The following is a 24,415-nucleotide window of genomic DNA, read 5'->3' on the forward strand; positions in this document are numbered from 1 at the left end:
TTACTGTAAAATACATAAAACAAACTGACAATTTTACTGGATGTTCTTCTGCTTAATGAGTTTTACCTGCTTTTCATGATATTTTATATTACTTCATTAATTTATCAAGGCAAAAGAGAGCACTTTGGGGTTCGATCAGGGGTAGAGAGTAGGACATGGAGGCCTTCTCATATAACCAGTGTCAGTGTTCTTTAGGAAACTCTGTATAGTTCATTACAGTGGTTAGGTACAAAAATTTACTATTCTACAAAGGAAACAAAGCAGCTTTAATCTGATAAATTGTAAAAAGAGAATACTAGTAGATTTACTAACGTAAGGGTAAGAAGAGTGAAGCCAACAAAAAATAAAAGACACTAGTATTCAATTCATAACACCCAAGGGGTGACTGCATCTTTCTTATGCAGAGTCTCTCTAACTTGTGTGGCATATCTATCTTCTTATCTCAGGGCTCCCTAAAGCTCTTATCTAAAATCGGGAACTAATCACCTTTCCTTACACGCCAGCATTTTTTCTTGCAGCCTCCATACACACTATGGGAAAAAACTTATTTTTTGTTCAATAGTACATAGAAAAGTTGGTGGATGTCTGTAACAAAGTTTTCACCATCTACTTTTATTGGAAATTAAGAATGATATGGTTTTCTTTCATAAAACTAAATTTATATTTCTTGAAATTCTGAAGTTATATATCCTTTTTGATTTCATGAAATGATGACGATTGTGTTTGTGTTTGTGGTGTTTTAGGATAAAAGTTGAATAATTCTGTCTTTTCCCCTAGTTACTTACCTTTGTTTGTACTGTTCAAGGAAAACCCCAACTGTGAACCAGGTTTCTCAAATGCTCTGCTAGTTCCTTTACTTGTTCCGGTGGTTTGAAGACTTCAGTTAACCTAAGAATTACCTGGGACCTTGTTGAAAATACAGGTTCTGGCTAACACCTCTCTCTCCCATGAGATTCTGGCATCAGTGTCTTATCCTTAATTTACTTTGCAATTATCCAATTATTGTGTAAGTTGAGTCCCTTAGAAACAGAGTGTGATTCATTCAATGAGCTGTATCCACCCAGAAATTTTGGAATTTACTGAGTAAAGTTTCTTGAACGTGTGAGACACATTTTGAGTTTCATAGGTTTTGTTAACAGACCTGAGCACATCAAGTACGTATAACCTTGTTTCTATAGACTTGCAAACAATTTGCCAAGTGGAACCCTGGCTGTCCACAAACTGGGAATTGCCTATATTCTTTTGAGAGCTACCCGTTCCCACTTGAGGGCCTCATGACTGGTGCTCAGCTCCACTCTGTTGAATGTTTCCTTAAGCTTAGAGGTGGGTTAAACCGCTGGGTTCTAAATAAACCCGTTATAGCTTTTCAACGTGCCCCATAAAGCTGTCCCAGAACTTCTCATTGTAATATTATTTGCTTTGAGATTGCCGTGTAAAAGGCAAGGTAACTGGTGGTTGCGCTGGAGACAGGGCGAGGCCGGCTGGTTCCTGCAGTGCCCTGGCCCGCGCCGAAGAGCCCTGGCAGAGGCCGGCCGAGGATACACGCTTTTCCCCGCGCTGCCGGAGGCCTGAGCCGCAGGGCGCTCCCCAGGGGCATTGTGTGTGAGCCCGCCTGGAGATCGCAGGCCCAGGGGGCAGCTCCACCCGAGGAGACAAGACACGCCTCAAACCGGGCAAACTCCCGGCCTCCTCTGGCCCCAAGCCAGCAGCCGCCACCTTCTCTCCTCCTGCGCCGTTGCCCCGACTGCCCTGCCGGGCCCGGAACTCGCTGGCGCCTGGGCGCGCGGCCCCTCGGCCCAAGGGGCTGGCGGCGTGGTTGGGACGATGTGGCGCATGCGTGGTGGCGCCACCAGGCGCGGGAGCTGCGGCGGAGGGGACAGCCGCGGGCAGGGCCGCCCGGGCCGCGTTCGTGGGGGTGGCGGCAGCGGGGGCTGGCGAGGCCGCGCGGGCGGCGCCCGACAGCAGCTGGAGGAGCGGTTCGCCGACTTGGCGGCGAGCCACCTAGAGGCCATCCGCGCGCGGGACGAGCGGGACCGACAGAACGCGCGGCTGCGTGAGGAGAACGCCCGACTGCGGCTCGAGAACCGGCGGCTGAAGCGCGAGAACCGCAGTCTCTTCCGTCAGGCTTTGCGGCTCCCCGGCGAGGGTGGTGACGGGGCGTACGCGGAGGCGGCGAGGGCGACCCCGGGCCCCGAAGAGGCCAGCACGAACAGGAGAGCTAGGGGCGGCGGCCCCGAGGACGAGCAGGGCAGCCCCAGGGCCCTGAGAGCCCGGCTTGAGAAGCTGGAGGCCATGTACCGCCGGGCCCTGCTGCAGTTGCACCTCGAACAGCGGGGGCCGCGCCCGCGTGGGGACAAGGAGGAGCCCTGTCCACGTAGACCCGACTCAGGCCAGCGAACCCCGGAACCCGAGCCCGAACCCTCGGAACCCTGGCTGTAGCCCGAGGCCGCAGCCGGGGGGAGGCGGGGCTTCGCGCGGGCCCCTCCTCCTCCGTACACGGTTGCCCCCAGCTAGCGCGCTCCTGAGCCGCGCGCTCCCGAGCCGCGCGCTCCCGCCTCCTGCCTGGCCGGCCACTTCCGGGGGCGAGTAGCGTTCGGCCGGCAGAGGCTGAGAAGGGCGCGGGGCCGTCTGAGTCCACGTGTACAGATCAACCTTCTCTGGCCCCTGCTCGTTTCCGTGGAGGGAGGCCAGGCAGCGGAGGGGCGGCTTTTAAAACAGCAAGAAATGGGTGCCAGTCAACACGTCCTAATGCCTGAAGTTTTCTGAGTGTTGTGAGGACCTGTGCTATTTTTTCCCTCTGTTTTGGTTCTTTGAGGGATGAATAATACATTTTGAATCGGTTGAGTTTGTTCATTCTTAAGTCTCCCAGAGCCTCTAGCCGCTCTCTCTTATGTGGCCAACATTCTAAGTATTTGGTTTGTTTTTATAAGTCGGTGTTACTTGGATAGCCTATGAAGTACCACCCTTTTATGAAAAAGGTGATATATATATAATTTAGAAACTCATGTCTGTCCTGGCTTTAGTCCTTATACATCTAATATATACTGATTTGTTTACCCCATTCTGCCCCCCCACCCCCAGCCCTGGGAATTTTTAAACTATCTGCCTATAGTAATTCTTTGATCGGCAAATAAATTTGGTGCACTAAAAATAACCTAAAGCTATCCCACGACTATTATTTAAAGTGTGTGAAATGTTTACACGTTTCTTTAAGAAATATACATGTATGTATATATTATACCTATTTTTAATATCTGAACTTGATTAGCCTTTGTAAACTCATTTACTTTTCGCTTTATGAAACAGTGATCTTTTAAAACAATCTAAAGATTAGACAGTCTAAACATTTCATAATTTTTATACATTTTAGACTTGACAGCATAGCACACAGCTACTTTGCCTAATATTGCTAATGTTTAAGAATTTTTAAGAAATTATGAATTATATGTATATCAGAAGTCCCAAAACAAAGTGATTTAAGTCTCAGTTGTAGTTTCAATGCAGAAAAAAAAATGTGATTATCTTAACAAATGTTCTAAAATCAGTTGATTGTACTTTGTTAATGAATAACACCTTTGCCTAGTATTGAAGAGGATACCATTGTACCTGGTAAAAATCATAGGTGTAAAAGGGTGTTTAAGTGGTGGAGAACACTTCAGTTTAAGGAGGCAGAAAACAATGAGAAGAGTTTCTGTTACAGCTAGAAAAAAATCATGAGTTAGAATGTTTGTTTTGTTTGTGGAATATTCCAAAAGTTTCATAGCATATATTATAAAACAAGTTGCCAAAGAAAATAGTTTTGAGATTTTTTTCTAATCCTGGGTATTGAGGACACTGCATTTTGCTTAAAAGTAATTGATAGTTTTGAACATTAACATCCTCCCCTATAACCAAGAAATATGAGAAGAAACTTGGTGAGAATAAGTAGGTATATGAAAAGTATTTCTATCCCCTTTACGTCGTTTTCTAATAGCGAAAGAAAACATTTTTAGGAGGCAGTAGGAATGGAAGAATGGAAAAAAGCCTATTGGCCCTACTTCTACTTTGAGTGTAAATTAGTTAATCTCTCTAAGCCTTAGTTTTCTCACCATTAAAATGAACATACCATCTACCTTAAAATGTTATAAAAATTTTATTGAAATGCTATCTGCAGAATACCTGCTTCAAAATAAGAGATCTATCAGTAAGAATTATAATCCAAATTGTGAAATTTCAAGTGCATATTTTACTGTCACTTTACTTTCCTTCTGTGTTTTGTTCCTCTATGACTTTATGGGTATTAGCAGATATGTATATTTCGACTGTGTTGACATTTTTCTCTCCTTTTAAATAAACAGGGGAGATAAAGCCTTTATGATAAGGGAATAATACAAAAAGTTTAAAATATTTCCTGATTGTGGCAACTGGCGATTCAAGAACTAAGCAAAATATTTAGTTTAACTAGTTTTAAACACCCTTTGTTTTAAAATCATGTATAAGTATGGTGAAAAAAATTTTTGTAATAAGGCATACACACAAATGAGGAATTTTTTTGAGCACAATTCCTGAAAAGTTTTAAAAATTCTGAAACCCAAATGCCCCTATAAATGGGTTAAGGCTCAACTTTGTTGAATTTCCCCAATGATACCTGATGAGAAGTATCATGTAGTAATATAAAAGATGTTTTGTTACATCAAAATATGTACCTGTTTAAGAAATGGGTAAAGTCGATTTTAGAAAAGTTTTGTCTAGGCCCTAGTTTGATCTAAAATAACCTAAAACTACAGATTATCATATTTTATTACAATGACATTTCCATAACTTCAGATTTCTTGTGCAATGAAAAGAGGGCTTATAATAGAAATGTGCAACAAAAATGTGTGTCATATTAGCAAGCAGATTCAGTGAGGAGGGTTGGCATTTTTTTAATCAGCAATTTGTATTGCTGCTACTCAAAAACGTATACCATCTTTATGTTTTCATCTGTAAAAATTAGGATGTAAATCAAAGCAGTATAAAATGGGGTCTTTTGTAGATCATAGAACAAGCTGTCCTTGCTATACTTCTTGAACATAGTGAATATTTGAAGAATACTTGAAAATATTCTTTGTATTGTTTAGTCTTAGACATAGATTTGCCAATTTATGAGTATCGCCATGATGAAACTAATCCCAAATTATTTAATAAATTAAATCATCAGTATATACTAAATAATTGTTAGCAACATGATTTTGATCCCAGTGCCAAAATACCATTTTCTATTTTGATTAAAGGAACAGATTTTCACTGAGAATTTGTCATAAAATCTTCATGAGTGAATGAAAAAACTTATTAATATTTCTGTTCAGTGATTAATTGATCAATTATAAGTTCTAATTTTTCTACTATAAACTTGCTTTCCTGATATATATTTTACCTATCTGATATAGACACTATATAAATCTATTTGTGCAATGGAAATATGAACCAAGGAAAACCAATAATACCCACGTCTGACTTTATGAGGTTATCATGCTCAAATTTCAGATTTTAAAGCTTAAACTAATATTAGCATCTCTTAATGATTTGAATTAAACTATGTTGTGTTTAATCCATAGGGGGTTTTGCTTATTAAAAAATTCATATTCAGAATCGACTTGTCAGTATAGTCTTTGCATTATTCATGTTAATTCATTAGACTTTAGAGAAAATTTGAGAAAGACTTTAGAGAAAATTTGAGAAAGGGGGCTTTGCTGGTGGTGCAGTGGTTGAGAGTCCACCTGCCGATGCAGGGGACACGGGTTCGTGCCCCGGTCTGGGAAGATCCCACATGCCGCGTAGCCGCTGGGCCCATGAGCCATGGCCGCTGAGCCTGCGTGTCCAGAGCCTGTGCTCCGCAACAGAAGAGGCCACAGCAGTGAGAGGCCCGCGTACTGCAAAAAAAAAAAAAAAAAAAAAAAAAAACAACTCTATTGTATTTTAAACTTAATGGGTCTGACTTAAGTTATGGTGAAGACTCTGTTGCTAATAACCAAGAAACCCAACAATTCAGTGACTATTAAAAACAGGATTTTTAAATCTGGTACGTAAACTTCCTGATTCAGGTGCTTCAGGATGTCAGGAAGCTATGCTCCACATGGTCGTTCAGGGTCTCAGATTCTTTTCATCATGCTTCTCTACCTTGCCCAAGGTCATTGTTTCATCTGTGTGGTAGAAATAGGTTACTTTCAGGTCCAGGTTTCAGCATATGGGAAAGGAAAAGAAAGGCTTGGCCAAGTGTGAAAGTGATATAAATTCCCCTGGTCACATTCTGCTGGTAAAACCTTATCACATGACCCATTGACCCTGGCAGCTATCCTATGATCATAAGAATAGCAGTTCAGAGAGATGAAAGAAAACTTATATCTTAATAATATCATTGCAGCTCTGTTTATCACACCCAGGGTCTGTCCTACATCTGGACTTCCAGTTATCTGAGAAAATATATTTCCTTATTGTTTAACCCAGTTTGAGTTAGGAAATTCTCTTAGTAGGAGTACAAATGGAATACTATACAACAGTAAGAATGAACGCTATGATGACACATGAAAATATGGATGTCTCCCAAACAAAATGTTGAGGAAAAGAGACCAGACACAAAGAACATAAAATGGACAAAACGTTAATATCTATATCTATTGAGAACTCTTATAAATCAAACAAGAGAAGGGCAATCGTCCCAATGCAGAACAAGGCAAAAGAATTTACAGATCCTTTATATTAGAGAAAAGCTGGATAGCCAATAAACTATGGAAAGATTTTCAAATTAATAGTAATATAAAAGTACACTTAGATGTCCTATCTCTTATAGTCCATAACTCAGATAATCAGCGTTTGCCTAATGGCTATAGGAAAAAAATTATAAATCATTCTGAATATCTTTTCCAATGCTCCTTATATCTAAATGGTTATCAAATCTTAAAATTTTTTGTCTCAAAAATGCCCTTCACAGTTTTTCCTTTTTCTTCATTCATAATTTTGGGCATAGGTTATCTAAGGACCTTTGGTTCATTTTGCATGAGGTAAACCCTAAGGAGTGCAAATATATTTTAATTCAGAGGATAAATTGGTGTATGTACTATTGACCAATAATTTTCAAAGTAGGGTATGCAAGTATGCTGAGAGCAGGTTAAAAAGCTCAGGTCTTCTATTTACATTTATTTTTACCTCATGCTTTTAAAATTTATTCTTTCTGTGTGTGTTCTAAAGTGTTCTTAGTATAGTAAATGATATACACATTTTGTTATGTGCTCAAAAATATTTATAGATCCTGATAGAGTCTAAAGAATACTACACTGGGAGTCAAAAGCTCATTTGCAGGGTTTTCATTTATTAGTTTTGGACCTCAAGAATATTATAATCGTTTTAACATGGAATTTTTCTTAAATAGGAAAATTGAGTAATAGAATGTATCTAAATATGCATCATAGCTAGGTTTGTTATGAGACTGAAATTAGATATTATAACTAAACTTATATTTTATGCTTTAAAATACAATACTACCAAAGTAAGAAAATTACTATTTTTGAAAGATAATTTTTCATGTTCCTTGGCTTTTGGGACAAAAAGAATTAGCTATTAAAATTATTCTAGATTTTTGACATTTTTTTTTAATCTTCACAACTACTTTTTAAGGTTTAGGATTAATTCATCAGAATTTTTCAGTGCGTATCTTTTTGCTTGGCATTTTATACATTTCAAGCAAGAAATTAGGGCAGGTGTGTATCTATCAAGTAGAAGGAGGCTACCGAATTAACCTACAAATCTCAAAAGTTATATTAATGAATCTGTGCTTCACAGCCTTTCCTGAGAAGAATAAAACAGTCTTACTGAGGCACGTTAGCACTACTAGTAATTCTAAGACCTGAAAATACCTGACTGTGAAGTTGATTATGTACTCAAACAGAAAGCTATAATCAAAAGGTTTCTGAATCCCCTCCTTCAACAGTGTTTTTTTCCCCCATATTATTGATGCAGATGTTGAGTTTCTTAACAAAAATGCAAAATAATTGGGGCTGAAGACTTCCTTTAGCCAAAAAGAAATTTCCACGTTTTTATTAAGCAATATATTTCATAATGAAATAAATTCCATGAATTATTCTTCTGATACCAAGATTCAGCAGCATAAAATAAAAACAAAATGTCCAAAAATAACTCCCAGATATCAAACATTTGCCTTCCAGATCCACTCTCTATTCTTCTCCACCTTACTCTCTTTTTTACCACATTACTGGCCTCCCTTGGTCCTTGGGTTTCAAGGCAAGATTGGTTTCTGGCTGGATTTGGCCATGGAAATACTAGCAAGAGGGCAGAAGCAGGAAGTAGGGTTGGGTATGGGGTTGCTACAGTTTAGCTGCATCCTGCCTATCAAGGGTCACAGCTCCTATAAGTCTGCCTTCTCTCAGAGCTCTCTTTCTCCAGGTTCTGGTAGGGGCTCTAGCCTCTCACCACTTCTGCCCAAGGGGTGGTGAAGTTTTCCGTACTAGGTGTTACTACCTTCAGGGTACTGCTCCGTATCCTTTGGTTTCCTTAAACCATACCCAGTTTTTGCAAACAGCCCTTTATTGAACCATTTAAAAATTACTCACCTTCAGTGTGCCATTTTTTTCCTGGTACCCAGGTTGATTCAATAAATGAACAGCGACTACTGACATTGATATCGATTTGCATACTTTTACTTTTACTGTATTTAATTTAATGCATCTTGAAGATTCCATGGAGCAAAATGATATCTCAAAATCTGATCTTCATTTAATCTAGTTTGATGCTTTCTTGATTTAACTAACTCAAAACGGACACAGGAAAATTAGGTTTTACAATTAGATACTAGGTATATATTACTGGTTACAGGGTTTTTTAAAAAAAAATGTATCCTCAGTGATTCAGTATCATTCAACAGATATTTAGTTTTTAATAACTCATGTATAAAATCTTTGACCATTAGTAATACAATCTATGAAATCATTTCTTCCTTTGAAGTGTTTAACATCCAATGCAAAGATGCAGACATATAATGTAAAATAGGAAATCAGGGAGAAAATATTAATGACCCAAAGTAGGAAGAACAGGACTCACATGAAGTGTTATTAGAGCTAATTCTTAAAAGACACATAGGGTATCAAGTAGATGGGTCTCATGGGATGATTATTTAAGACTAAGCGAACATGAGCAAAGGGATGTGAATAGAAATGTATAGGGAATGTAATATGACTGCAGTGAAGGGTATAGAGGATTGAGTAAAGCAGACTGTGGTCAAATAGTGAAAGACCTTAAACTCCAAATGGGAATTTAATCGTTCAATGGAGAAAAATCAAAGTTCTTTGAGCAGGTGATTGATTTAGAATTGTAGAGTAGCTCATATCATGATCAGGTGTAGTTTTAAGAAAGATTACACAGGCAGCAGTTAATTAGAGGAAAGGGGAAACTGGAGGTAGAAATGCCAGTAAAGAAATTAGAGCAATGGTACAATTAAGAGGTAACAGTGTTTGAACATGATCAAAATTGTTGGCGAAGAGTATGTTTCTTAATTTGTTTCCTCTGAAAGCAGTGCTTGTTACAAGGCACTGTATAAAGATGATACAATTATGGGGGAAACATCTACAGCTATAAGAGATAAAGAATAAACTTAGAGAAAAGCATATATTCAAAGAACTAACAAAGGCCAACAAAGGAGATTCAAAAGAGTAGGCTAGAAATGTAAGGGGAAATCTAAGAGATTCTAATTCCTTAGGGGAAACACAGGGAAGATAGATTTGATGAAAGAATGAACTGTTTAATACTACAAACAAGTTAAGCATTATGTGATAGAGTCCAAATAAAAAATGGTCTAACTGTCCACTCATCCCTATATCCATAGCCATTATAGAGTAATTTTACAACTCTACCTGTGAACAGATGGAGCTCCGTGTTGCTCCTTGCTTTGGCCAATGGAATGCAACTGAACTGACAATGTCTTTGTGTATAGGACTCAAGAGACCATGAACACTTCTATACTTTCTTCGAATCTTGTTGTCACCACATGAACAACGTTAAGCTAGCACGCTGGGTGGAATGGGTGTAAGCTGATCACTTGTGTTATCCCAGCCAACAGCCAGCCAACTATCTTCAACCAGCCAGTTCCCAGTCAGTCAGCTAAACACACAGATACGCCCAAGCCCTGTATAGGTCAACTCAGCCAGGCCCAGGTCAGCAAAACCACTGACAAGTAAACTTGTGATCAACAATTAATGGTTATATTAAGTCATTAGATTTGGGGAGCAAACTGTTAGATTATAAATTGGTGAGCAGTTACAAGGAATTTGGCAATGAATATTTTTAAATAAGGATCTTAAAGAGAAGAACAGAGTTGGAAAAGTTGCTGAGGGTATTATTATTTGTATTCTGTGTATGGAATGAATCTGAGTATGTTTCAGGAGAGATGCGAATAATGGAAAGTGAGATGAAGAGCCCAATGGAAGAAGATATAAAGAGTTAACATGTTATCATGAATGGATTAACTCAAATGCACAGATGATTAGAATAGTCTGGTAAAGGAATAGATTAAATTCTTATTGAAGAGGAGGTAAGGAGAAAAGAGCAGGTGATAATATAGAGAAAGAATGAGGTTGGAGACAGGTAGATTGAGTGAGGTCATGTCTTTGCAATGAAACAGTAAAATCATTTGTTGAATTAAGTTAGCTGATTTTCTGTTTTAAAGTGGAGAAAAGTTTCAAACACTGATGAAAGATGTTTAAAGTGTGGTCAATTGGGAGATAAATAAAAGGATGGCTGAATGGTCCTGAGAGCCCAGGTGATTCTGTATAGCAAGAAGCACACTACAAGTGTAGAAATCATATTGGCCATTGGGAGAAAAAACACGCAAGAGAAAACTCTGAAAGATAACCTCAAGATACACAAGAGAACTTTTTATTTCTAAGGTTGGGTTTCACTAAGCAGTCTTACTGGTAACTGAATTCTGATGATTTCTTTCTGTATGTTGTATATCTTGAATTAATCCTATTAGGATAAGTATAATTAATTAGATCATGCATGTGCAAATTTGAAAATTTCATAATTTTGGAGTCTTGGCAGTGTGTGTAGGGTGGAAGAGAGGGACGAAGTGGAGACTTGACAATCCAGACTAGTGTTGGGAAAGAAATATAAAATATTAATAAGAAATGTAAGGAAAACAGTGCCCTCTCTTTATCAGGCTTAACATCAGGATTGTGAAGTTGATGAGAAACAGTTCTTGGGTCCTTTGTGCAGAGATGGCAAACTGTCTCTGTACCTGCAGCATGTTGATCAGAGGAGGATGTTGATAAAGGCAAAGAAAAGACTGGATTTTTGTGGCAGTCTCTTGGGATTTCCTTTCTTTAATCTGCAGTCAGAAGAATCACTTGGATTCAATATCTTTACTTATAGCATAATAATATCAATGCAGAATTGTTGAGAAAATCAAAAGAGATGAGTGTACGTGAAAGTGCATTGAAAATCTAAAACCTGATGCAAATGAAAAGGATTTGCTAAAGCTAACGGCAACAATATTTAAGATAACTTTTATTAAAATTTGGTTTTAAATGATACAAGGAATAAGCCTTATCATTATTGCTTAAAAATAACTGGTTCTGTCTCAAAATAATCAAAGCAATTAATCTAAAACGTTTGTCATAAGGGGTTAAAATAACACCCTGAGTGTTACACGTTATAAAATTGTGGATATACTGTTTCAGTGTATGTACACAACATTCACCAAAGAAACCTAAATTCAATTCCTTCTAACCCCACCAGCCCTGCATATCTTACTGCTTCTATCATGCAATGTTTATGTGAACTTTTTTTTTTTCTTTCTTTTTTTTTTTTTTGCGGTACGCGGGCCTCTCACTGTTGTGGCATCTCCCATTGCGGAGCACAGGCTCCGGACGCGCAGGCTCAGCGGCCATGACTCACGGGCCTAGCTGCTCCGCGGCATGTGGGATCTTCCGGGACAGGGGCACAAACCCGTGTCACCTGCATCGGCAGGCAGACCCTCAACCACTGCGCCACCAGGGAAGCCCTATGTGAACTATTTTTATTATCATTTTTTTGTACCATTTGAAAGTCCTTCATGATGAGGATTAGTTGCTCTGTTCGTCTACATATAGATGTTGATAGAGCATAAAGCCGGTGACACATAATTTTTGAACATTGATATGTTCTCCCTGCTATCTTAAACAGGGAAAGAAACAGCATAATTCACCTACTAGTTTGTATTTTGCATTCTGAAGATCAGGTCTCAAACATATATACAAGGTGAGAAATTTTTAAATAATCCATTCTTTTATTAATGAAGCTAACAATCATTCACTTTTGAAATGTATGTTGAGTACCTGCTCTGTGACAGGCACTGTCCTCAGTCCCTACCTTGGAAAGCTTGCAAAGAATTGAAGGGAGGTAAATAATAAATATCTTTTTTTCAATCCAAAATAATGTATCAGTTTTTGTTTAACAAAATTTATTTTTCAGTTTTTGGTTTATATTAATTGGGAGGACAAGATGAAAAAAGTTTACACCGAGCGAGGTAATAGCATAGTGGTATGAGCAGGTGGTTTTGAGTCACTATCACTGAGCCTTTCTAGTTTTCATGCATAAAGCTCTCTTCCCATTTTAATTCCCCTGATCTGTATAAATTCTCACCAACTCATTTAATTTTAGATACAATTTAAAAATGAATATTCCACACAATGTGTAGGGATAGTGTCTTCAGTAAACGGTGCTGGGAAAGCTGGATAGCCATGTGCGAAAGAATGAAAGTGAACTCTTAAACCATATACAAAAATTAACTCAAAAAGGTTTAAAGACTTAAACATAAGACCTGAAACCTTAAACCTCCTAGGTGAAAATATAGAAAAGAAAGCTTCTTAGCATGGCCTTGGCAATGATTTCTTGGATATGACACTAAAAGCACAGGTAACAAAAGCAAAAATAGACAAGTAAGATTACATCAGATTAAAAAGCTTCTGCATGGCAAAGGAAACCATCAACAAAATGAAGAAGCAGCCTGTGGAATGGGTGAAAATATTTGCAAACCATATATCTGATAAAGGGCTAATATCCAATATATATAGGGAAATCCTACAACTCAACAGCAAGCAAGAAGGAAGGGAAGGGAGACAGGAAGGGAGGGAGGGAGGGAGGGGAGGGGGGAGGAAGGAAGGAAGGAAGGAAGGAAATGATTTGATTAAAAATTGGGCAAAGAACTTGAATAGACATGTCTCTAAGGAAGACCTACAAGTGACCAATAGGTATATGAAAAGATGCTCAACATCTCTATTCATCAGAGAAATGCAAATCAAAACCACAATGAGATATCACCTCATATCTGCTAGGATGGCTATTACCTAAAAAGAAGTTTGTTTTTTTTTTTAAATGATAAGTGTTGAGGAGGATGTGGAAAATAGGAAACCCTTGTATACTATTGGTGGGAATGCAAATTGGTGCAGCCACTATGGAAATAGTATGGAGGTTCCTCAAAAAATTAAATATAGAACTACCATATGATTTAGCAATCCCACTTTGTATATATATGCAAAGAAATTGAAATCATGATGTCAAAGACATATCTGAACTCCCATGTTCATTGCAACTTTATTCCCAACAGCTTAGAAATGAAAGCAACCTAAATGTCCATTAATGACTGAATGGATAAAGAAAATGTTTAATATATACATATTAATATAAATATAAATATATATATATATATAAAATGTTATAAAAGTAGGAAATCCTGTCATTTGTGACGACATGGATGAACTTGGAGAACAGTATCCTAAGTGAAGTAAGCCAGACACAGAAGGACAAATACTACATGGTATCACTTATATGAGGAATCTAAAAGAGTTAAACTCATAGCACCAGTGAGTGGAACGCCGGTTGCCAGGAGGGAGAAACAGGGAGGTATTAGTCAAAGGGTACAAACTTTCAGTTATACAAGATGAATAAATCCTAGAGATCTTACTGTACAGCATACTGCCTGTAGTTAACAGTACTGTATGGCATACGTAAAATTTTGCTAAAAGGGTAGATCTTACGTTAAGTGTTCTTATCACACCAAAAAATAAAGATGTCAGTAGGAAACTTTTAGAAATGAGGGATATGTTTGTGGCATAACTTGTGATGATAGTTTCACAGGTATATACTTATCTCTGAATTCATCAAGTTGTATACATTAAATATGTACAGCTTTGTGTTTGTCCATCATCCCTCAATAAAATAGTTTAAAAAATAAGGTCTTGCTTGCTTTTAGAAGCTTTCACTGAAGTAAGTGGATATTTAACTTGAAAGGTGACATTATATAAACGTACATCATGTGTTTCATTTGATTGTGAATTCTCAAAGGCAAGAATTGTATCTTATTCACCCTGTATCCCTAATAAGTACCTGGAATATTAGGAATAAATAATTATTTTTTACTTTTGAAAAAAAAAAAAGATTCCCAAGCTGAATGGAAGCAGATTACTTTTCTCTTCTTCTAAAAATGTATTTTGAAAGAAACGAGATGAGTTTTCCTAGAGATGTATCTAATTGTTTGGCAGTAATTTGTGGTCCTTCAAAAATCGGACTAATTATCATCATGTAGGCAGGGGTTCTTAGGTGGCAATTTGTAGTTTTTAGCAGTTTTTTACTTGCAGCATTTTTGAAGTTGCTGCAGCAGGAGGTAAAGCACAAAACCGTGTTTATTTGAAAGGAAATATCTAAAATGCTATGTTATAGAATCACTGAAGTTGAGTTCAGGGGAAGTAAAGAATGTATCTTTCCTCTTGTTTATATTAGTTAAACTTCCTGTGTATTCCACATAATGGTGATTTAGAATTTGGTTCCTATAATAGCCTCATAAGTGTACTAGTGTCTTAAATTGGTATCCACTTACAGATATAGTCTAATACACTGGCCAATATGGTAGCCCATAGCCAGAGGTGGCTGTTGAGTATTTGAGTAGTCTGACTTGAGATGCATAAAATAAGTGTGAAATACACACTGGATTTAACACGCTTAGTCAAAAAAGCTTAAAATATTACATTAATGATTTTTATATTAATTACATGTTAGAATTATAACAGTTGATATATTGGGGTAAATAAAATAAGTTAATAAAATTATTTTATCTGTTCCTTTTACTTTCTTAATGTGGCTTCAAGAAAATTTAAAAGCACACATGTAGCTTGACTTATATTTCTTTTGAATAGTACTGTCTAATAAGTACAGAATACAGTGGGATTATTTTTTTCCCCTTGAGAACATCATCTTCTGTTACTGGATTACAGTGATTTTTATATCACACAGCTTAGGTTTGTATTCAATTTCTCATCTGCTAAAACCAGGAGCTCCATTTAAAGAGAGCTGCTGGTAAGCATCTCAGCACTGCTCTGCAGGTTATTATATGTATCAAGAATTTATATATCCCACTTACTTGCAAAAAGGTTTTGCCGAAGCTTACCCACAAAATCTATTTAAACACAGCAGTTACAAATAAAATCAAATAGAAACAAAACAAGATAGAGCAGGAATAGGTATCATTCTAAAGTAAAGTGTTTACTGTACTTGATTAGTCATTTAGACCAAAGTTTCTTACAAAGGGAAAAGGAAGACGTAGCTCTTGTCTTCTTGGCCTTATGGTAAATTAAAACAAAAATTTGGAATCATCCATTATTAGAAACTGAACTTTTTATAAGGTAGCCTCTAAAGCTTTCTGAATGGTGAAGCAATAAAATAAAAAGGCAGCAAACTATCTGTGAAGTGAGGAAAATCAGGGCACCTTAAAAATCTATTGCTCCTATATCTGGTTATCCCACCGATGACCCTACTTATGTGGCCTCAGTTATACGTATGCATCTTTGTTCTGAAATAATGGTAACATGGATAGCAGCAGTAAGGGCCCTCTTCATCAAATTCCATAGAGCATTTGAAAAACCAGTAGTGAAAATTTTCAGCAACACTATGAGGATCAAAAAATCCAAGGGTTGCTTTAATCAAAACATAGCTTGAGGTCAATTAAAAAGTTGTGCAGTACAAATGGAGAAAAACATTTTAGCATTTTAGAAGGGAACCTGAAGAATCTATTGAAATGAATCACATATGAAAAAATTTCTTTTAATTAATGACATACTGGTTTTAGTCAAGTCTGAAAGAGAAAATTGAAGTGAGAAGAGGGAAGTAAGGAGAATGTAGTTGAGAGGTGGTGAGAGCCAGAACTTCCTTGTAAACTCTGAAAAGAAATTTGCATTTTGCTCTAAGTGTGATTCTAAGCCATTGACTGTGAGTGCTGGAAATAAAGAATATCATTTTACATTCTAAATCATCAGTCTGACTGATCTGGGGGCCCAGAGAGAAATCAACATAATGCCTTTTTAGAAACAGACATAAAGATATGTTATAAATTCTTGGATACAAGAATTCAAATCTCAGGGAATGGATCAGGGCTGGATGTGAAAATTTGGGCATCAATATATAAAGAAAAGAAGAAATCTTCTGGGAGTAGTTAGAGATAGAAAAAACAAGTGGCCTGAACTCCCAAATATTTGGATCTCACCTAAAGATGCTGAAGTCAGTAAAGAAAACTTAGAAGGGGCAGTTTGTGGAATAGAACAAAAACCAGGAGCATGATACTTCGTGGATGCCAAAGAGCCTACAACAGGGATGGAGGATTACCAAGTGTGCCAAATACCATGAATAGGCTGAGTAAGAAGAGAACACAGAAGCAGCCATGAGATGTGTCACCACCGAGGCCACGGTTGACATCGACTAGGGTGGTTTCAGTGGTGCAGTTTAAAAGAAAGGTTGGAAGCTGACAAAGGGGATCCTAGATGCACAATTAATAATAGGTTTTTTAAGACTTTCCTATTAAAGGAATAACAATAACAACAAAATGAAATGATAATAAGCCAATAAAGGATTAAGAGAAACTTGTATTTTTATGTTTTTTTAATTCTAGGAATGATACGATGGAAAGGGAAAGATGATATTCCTGGAGCATATGAATAGGGGACCAGTGTCCTCTAAAAGAGGAGATAGGGACAAGAGGATGGAAGTCTGAGAATATATGAAAAGACTGGCCTTAGAAGAGAGTAGGGACACTTCATTCTTTGTCATAAGAAAGAAAGCGGATAGGGGATAAAGAGATACAGGTGGAGCAGCAGATTTATTGGAGGGACTCTAAAGGCATTGCTTTGTTCTTTTTCTGTTTTCTCAACAAAGTGTGAAGGAAGTCATCGGCTGCAATGGAAGGAATGGATCAATAAAGCAATTGACTCTAATAAAGAGAAGCCATCTAAACCTGTTTTCAAGGTCGCATGCTACATTTTCTTTCCTAGTAAACCCGCTGCTATCTACATGATTCCAAATGATTGGAAGATTATCTACAACCCAGATGTTTGATAATTCTATGTCACTTCTTAACACTGTTGGGTTTATGAGTGAATAGGGGAGGCTGGAATACATGTCACTTCACTCACATTTTCTTTATTTGTTGAGTCATCAGTACTTAGAGCAAATCTGGAGGATAGCCAAGAGATTATCCATACAAAGGCAGGCTGAGGTTTAAAATAAAGAAGTTAACATCTGTTCCCCTGAAATAATATTTATATAGAAATCAAACATAGATTTTATTTTTTCATTGCCATAAAAGATATAGAGAAGGCCAGATAAACTCATCTATTTTATTTCCTCAGAGCTACAGAAAATCTGATATCAAAAGACAAACATGAAGATTAGTACTTGAATTGTGAGTATCAGGTATTATTGCAATTTATTCTCAGGGTAGTACCATTTTTATGTGACAATTTCAGGCTGAACTATAACCTATGTACTAAGGCAGTCATTCTCCACCTGTTGAAACTTAAGGTATGAGAGTTCTTATTTTGAGGATACTGATGAATCTTTAAACATCAGTGGATATAAAGATAATCAAAAATACTACTTTAAAAACATAGAAACCTTAATTTTATTATCTTTTGGCAATAGCTCATATTGTTTGATTGGGCTAATTAGTGTTACAAATCCATTTTTATTATTTATTAGTTAGATAAAATCTTTAGATGTGTTGTGGAACAATCCCTTTGTAACTTTATTGACTTTTATTGTTGAGGGCTTTCTTGAAATGTGTTTCTATAATAAATATATAAAGTGTTCAATTTGGAGACCTGTAAGGCAGTTGACTCCTGAAAATCAGTGACAACGTCTAGGTACAACATGATAAATCTTGGGCTCTAGAGTCAGGCAATCCTGAATTACTGTTCTGCCATCGCCACTGAGTTGTATGTCCTTGAGTAAATCACTTAACCTCTAAACTTTCTCATGTGTAAAACAGGGAAATTAATAGTATCGCTACAGTTGTAAGATAAGTTGAGAACATGAATATTAAACACATGTGCAAAGTATTAAACGTGTGTGTAATGGCAGCAATGGCATATGTGGAAAGCAACCTATGTGGAAGTTTCTTCATGAACGGGGTGGTTCCTAGATGTTTAATTTTTTCATCTCTCTTGTTGAGCTTTTCTTTTTTAATTATTAATATGCAAATTCATAGTAGGTAGCTGTAGTTTGCATTTTATTTCCTAATATTTGATGCCTAAAAAATATATATATTTAATATACTGTATATGGAAGATAGGAGACATAATAGTAAAAATTATACCTATGAACTCATCACCCAGTTTAAGAACTGAAATAAAAGAAACACAGCTTCATCAACTAGGTGGTCCTTTACTATCTCATGCTCCTGACTCATGGTCAGGGATAACTGCTATTTTAAAGTTTGGATTTATCATTTTCTCTTTTAAAAATTCACGTTCATCATATATGAAAGTATCCCTAAAATATATTTTTTATTTTGCTTTTTTGCTTATGTAGTTTCTGTTAGCAGCATTTTTGATCAATATATTCCTAAAGTGTATCCACATGTTTTGCATTTTTATTTTTTATGATTATAAAAAACCCCATTGTGCAAATACAACAAAATTTTGTTCAGCCTGTTTTGAGGATTATTTGAGTTGTTTCCAATTGTTTTGCTATTAGGAACTATGCTGTATCTTGTACATTGAAAATTAGTGCAGGTGTACCTCTAGGAAAAAGTGGAATTGCAAGGTCTTTTTTCAATTTTACAAGATTCTATTGTGTTTCAAAGTGGTTGCACCAATTAATTTGAATAAGTGTCATATAAGGTTACTTGGTGATCCATAAACTTACCTTCAACTTTAAAGAAACAATATTTGCTCAGTTACAGATTTCTTCATTCTCTCTCTCCATCCATCCATCAATTCATCTTATTTTTGATGCAGAGTAAGTTGAGGATATCAGTATTCCTCAACACAAAACACTTCAGCTTACATATTATGAACTAGAGTTCAATATTTGTTTAGGTAAAATAAGCATCGAGAAATGCACAAACCTTATGTGTAACATTTTATGAATTTTAATATATGCATACATCTGTTGTATCACACAAATGGCTATCAATTTATAGAAGAACATCATCATCATGACAGAAAGTTCTTTCATGGCTCCTCCCACTCAACTTCTGCATCCTTCTAGGAAGCAGTAATTGTTCTGTTTTGTCATCATATATTTCTTTCTATAGAAATGGCATCTTTTGTGTGTGGCTATTTTTGGGTCATTTGGCATTTTTCATATAAATTTCAGATTTAACATGTCAAGTTCTGAAAAGACTATTAGAATTTTGATTTATAATACACTGAGTCTATACATAAATTTGGAGGTTTTATTGTCCATGAGAATGGCATATCTCTCCAATTATTTGAATCTTCTTTAATATATTACAACAAAAATTTATATTTTTTCTATACACCTTTTACATATCTTTTGTTAAACATTTCTTAAGTACTTTACATTTGATAGCTATTATAAATGATAAATAATGTTTATGATGAAAATGGTAATGTGATGATTGCCTTCTTGTTTCTTCCTGGCATACAGAATTTTATTGCATACTGACCATATATCCAAGTACATTGTTAAACTCTCTTATTTTCTCTAACTTTTTTGTAGAATGTTTTGATGATTTTATATAGTAATAATAATATCCATGAATAATTATATTATTAAAACTTCTAATAATTTTATTCTCCTTTCTTCTCTGTGCTAACAAGGACTTCCAGAACTCTAAATGGGAGCAATGATAATGTACATCCTTATCATGTTCTGGATTTTAAAAGGTCTGCTTTTAGGAAGATACACTTTTTCCAAGTCCTTTTTTTTTTCCCCCCTCTATTTTATATTTTGTGAAGGTTTTATAATAACTTGATATCGGATTTTTTCATTTATCCACAAAGATTGAGATGATCATACAATATTCTCCTTTAATTTGCTAAGAAGCTGAAATACGTATCAGTGTTGAACCACCCTTCTATTACTGGATTAACTTGGATTAATCATGGTGTACTACCTTTTCTGTGCAGTCCTGAATGTAGCTCTCTAAAATCCTGTTTATGACCTTTGCAGCTAGATCATGATTGAGATTAGTACACAGTCTTCTATTACGTAAACAGAATTTATTATTATATATTAAAATCTACTTTCTCCATCTCACATTTCCCTCATACCTTTTAAGCTGCTTCCCTAATTTCAACTAGATTATATTTGTCAGGCTTCAGAGTATGTTAAATACTCTCTCAATTTCATCAATTTAACCCATTGTAATGGATTCAAAATCTCTTAAAGTAGTTTGACATTTTCCCCAGAAATAATGGCATTTTGTGTGTAAAGAAGAGACCTAGAATAAAGGCAACATTTTATTATTTATTTGGAAAGTTCTAGCAAATACACTATATGACCGTATGATATTGAGGGACTCCAGAGAAAAAGACAATTTGACCCCCTAGGCAGTCTCAAAATAGACACAGTTTGACCCAAGTTTGTGTAAATCGAAAAAACAAACAAGCAAACAATACTTTTTCTATAATTTAGAACATTTATATGTCCATTTTTCTGTTATTTTATTTTTGTTCTGGAGTCTGAGCAAACAGAACAGCTAAGATGCATTCTGGTCTTTCTAATCATATCTGTATCACATTACAACTATTACGTTCGTCCCCTCTTTCCTTTCACCCACTTTTAATACAAGTTTCAATTGTGCTTTGTTAGTTCCTGTCCATTACTATTAGAGAGGAGTAGCCTACATCCCCTTAATGAATTACTTTTCACTCTTTCTTCTACTGCATTATTTTCTTTCATTAAGAAGATTTGGGGGATAGCAAAATAGATCTGTCCATATATAATTACAAACTAATAAGTATAAGTTTTCTTATTTTTTTTATCAATTATGTGTTTTTGTAGTAGTATTGACTATGAAGTAGGAGGACTTATATCTTTTTTGAAAAGAAGGGGGAATTTGCCTTACAATTAACAGTCATTTAAGTATTTTTATTATTATGTAGATATAGGTAACAATACAGATATTAACGTTAATTTTAGTGGTCATTATATTATCATGTTTTTAGTTGACCTCTGCTAAAAATGGAAATTCTGAATTCCATTTCTGCTTTTATAATTCTAAGAGAGATTTTTTGAAACAATGTTCTGGTTTATTTTCACATAAAATTAGCTTTGACTTTCAGTACTTTGCAGGTATTTTGGTAGCATTGCTTCAGTATTGTTATATGCCACTGTATTTTTCTTTTTCTTTTCCTTGTGAAATTTTGCTGTCTCTACCAAAAAAAAAAAAAAAGTAAAATTGAGAATAAAGTATTTTCTTTCTAGTCTTCCTAACGTCTTCAAAAAACAGTTATATGTGTGGCTTGTATCAGGGATTATAAAGTGTGAACCCAATATATTGTCTGTCTGATTAATTTACCTATTATGGAAACTGAATCTGGTAGTCAGTCAAATGTAATTACTTCAACATGTGCCAGGCAGGGCACTGTATTAGGTATTAGGAGTGTTGCTACCAATAAACCATCCAGGAGCTACTAGTAATATGTTTGTGAAATATTTGTATTAGTTTTTCATTACCACTATAATAAATTTCCAAAGACTTGGTGGCTTAAAACAGCACAGTTTTTTTTTTTTTAAATCTTAGAGTTTTGTTAAAACTTCTAACTTTATGTTAGAAGTATGAAATGTTTCAATGGGCTAAATCAAGGTGGTAGCAGGGATATGTTCCTTCTGGAGGCTCTAGGGGAGAATGTATTTCCTTGACTTTTCCAGCTTTTAGAGGCAGCCAATTTCTTGATTCAAGGTGTCCTTCCACCTTTGAAGCCAGCAAAGGCCCAATGGCCAGTGGAGTCTTTCTCGTGCTGCGTCACTCTGATACTGATTCTCCTGGTTCCCTTTTTCACTTATAAGGACACTTGTGATTACATTGGGCCAGGATAATCTCCTTATCTGTTATTCAAGATGGTCACCTTTTTTTAAAGGTCGTTTTAATATTAGTAACCTTAATTCCAACTGCAAACTTAATTTCCTGTTGCCATGTAGCATAACATATTAACAGGTTCCAGAGTTTAAAATGAGCACATCCTGGGGGACCATTATTCTGCCTACCATAGTACTCTATAAGTCTAAGAACCATGCCAAGTTTCAGACCTCTAAAATAATGAACTGAAAGTTTCATCTGTAAAATTTGGATCTAAAACATCTTTTTCATTATTCATTACATACAGGTGCTGCAAAACTTTGATTTTGGTTGATTTATTTGGATAATTATCCATAGTTCTCCAGCTGATTTTGCATAAGTTAAAATAACATAGATTTAATCTCTTAACCAAACATAAGAGTTCCAGTTTTAGAATTGTATTAATTTTAGAAACAAAAGACAGTAAGGGATACTTATGAATATTAATTAAGTAGGTTCTAAAATAAATTATAAGGAATAACATTTCAGAATCTAAGGACTCAGCTTCTGTGTAAGACATATTAAAAATGACAGCATGGTTTGCCACTACTATTTTTTTTTAATTCCTTCTGACCTTATATGTTTAACTTTTCAGGGTCAAAAAAGAAGTATTAGGTATTTGATTTGAATGTATAAATTTTTGACTTAAGGGTTTCTGGCTTCAACTCTATTAGGACCTCCTAATCTTACAGCTTGATGTGATTTAGTAAGTAGACATGATGGTCATTGTTTCATGTATAAACAAAAAGCCACTTTTTGTCTTTCAAACTAGATTTAAAATTCACTGGCACAGTAGAAATAGAAGTTAGAGTGAATATCATGGAATAATTAACATTATATTCATGTTATGATAAAAATTACCATTTTCATTGATGCTGAGCCAAAATGGATTGCAGCATGAGTTCCTAAAAGATCTTGAAGTCCCATCCTGTTTTTTTTTTTTTTTCCTCAAGATCTCAGAGTATGGTTTTTGCTAACTCATTGGTTTAGAGTATGTATTTGATGAGGCCTGAATGCTGAAATACATAGGTCAGTTATGACCTTCACCTCCTGGTGAAGGATTCTTTATATGTTGAGCATAAATCTGGAGCAAGAGTAATCATAATAAAAGTTTCTTTTACTTGTTAAGCATGTAATGAAACTTTGGGGTACCAGTACTTTGCATCCTCCTCAGGGCTGTAATGGCTGTAATTTCTGATAAGATACAATACTAAACTGACATTTTCATTTCTCAGTTTATCCTATTTCATGAGATTTTAGGCACCTTGTTTTAAATAAAATTGCATGACTAACTACTGAACCCCAAACATCTGTTGCTGTATAGATTTTGTGTACTCAGTGAACATCCTTTTACTGAGAAATAGCTTCATATTTCTGTTTTGGAAGGGATATATTTGGTCATCAAATTAAACTTCCCATTTTGCATGTTCAACCAACCCAAACTTTGCCAAGAGGTTAAAAAATTCCAGGATCTCTTTATATTTTGCATTAATTACATGAATGGGTTTAAAAAAATTTTTTTTTATCAGTTATCCCTCATTTTGTTTTGCTTAAAATTTGGTTTATTAGGCTCCTGCGGACTTAGAGAATTAAAAACAACTTGGGATTGAATCTCAGCTCTACCTTTTTAATATGTTTGATTTTTTCACTTCCTTGGATATAAATAGAAAATAATAACACATCTTTCTAAAGTATAACGATTAAAGGAGATATGTTTAACTGTCTAACATAGTATCCTGTTCATAGCAGATACGCAAGAAAACTTCTTTCCTTGTTCTTTTGTGTTATCTTTTTCTTCCCTCTTCTCCTTTTTAGTTACTAGAGTGGTAAATCCAGGTTACTTTTTTGAGTTGCATTGTGTTGTTTTCCACTTAGACCTTATGGTTGTATAGGGTGAAAAATTGGTTGTTGACATTTATTGTGATGAAATAAAAGATTAAAAAAAGGTTTGAGACTTTGAATATATCATATCCCACAGGAGAAAGGAAAATTAGAGACCCCCAATCCTTGTAGGCCAGTGTGATAAATCTTTAATAAAGCAACTGTAGGGTATATCCC

The 24,415-nt window shown here is 35.9% G+C and overlaps 1 protein-coding gene across 1 annotated transcript; it reads left to right on the forward strand.

Annotated features, from left to right (window-relative positions):
- The first annotated feature begins 1,824 nt into the window (after positions 1–1,824).
- TUSC1 (tumor suppressor candidate 1) lies at positions 1,825–2,439 on the forward strand. The gene has a single exon (XM_065879717.1). The coding sequence runs from the start codon at positions 1,825–1,827 to the stop codon at positions 2,437–2,439; it is 615 nt and encodes a 204-aa protein (XP_065735789.1).
- The last annotated feature ends 21,976 nt before the right edge of the window (positions 2,440–24,415 follow it).

The sequence above is a fragment of the Phocoena phocoena genome, chromosome 6, assembly GCF_963924675.1.
Source record: "Phocoena phocoena chromosome 6, mPhoPho1.1, whole genome shotgun sequence".
In the NCBI taxonomy this organism is placed as follows: Eukaryota; Metazoa; Chordata; class Mammalia; order Artiodactyla; family Phocoenidae; genus Phocoena; species Phocoena phocoena.

What these genes read in the sequence shown, in the direction of transcription:
- TUSC1 (XM_065879717.1), top strand. Translation starts at nt 1,825, where the DNA reads ATGTGGCGCATGCGTGGTGGCGCCACCAGGCGCGGGAGCTGCGGCGGA.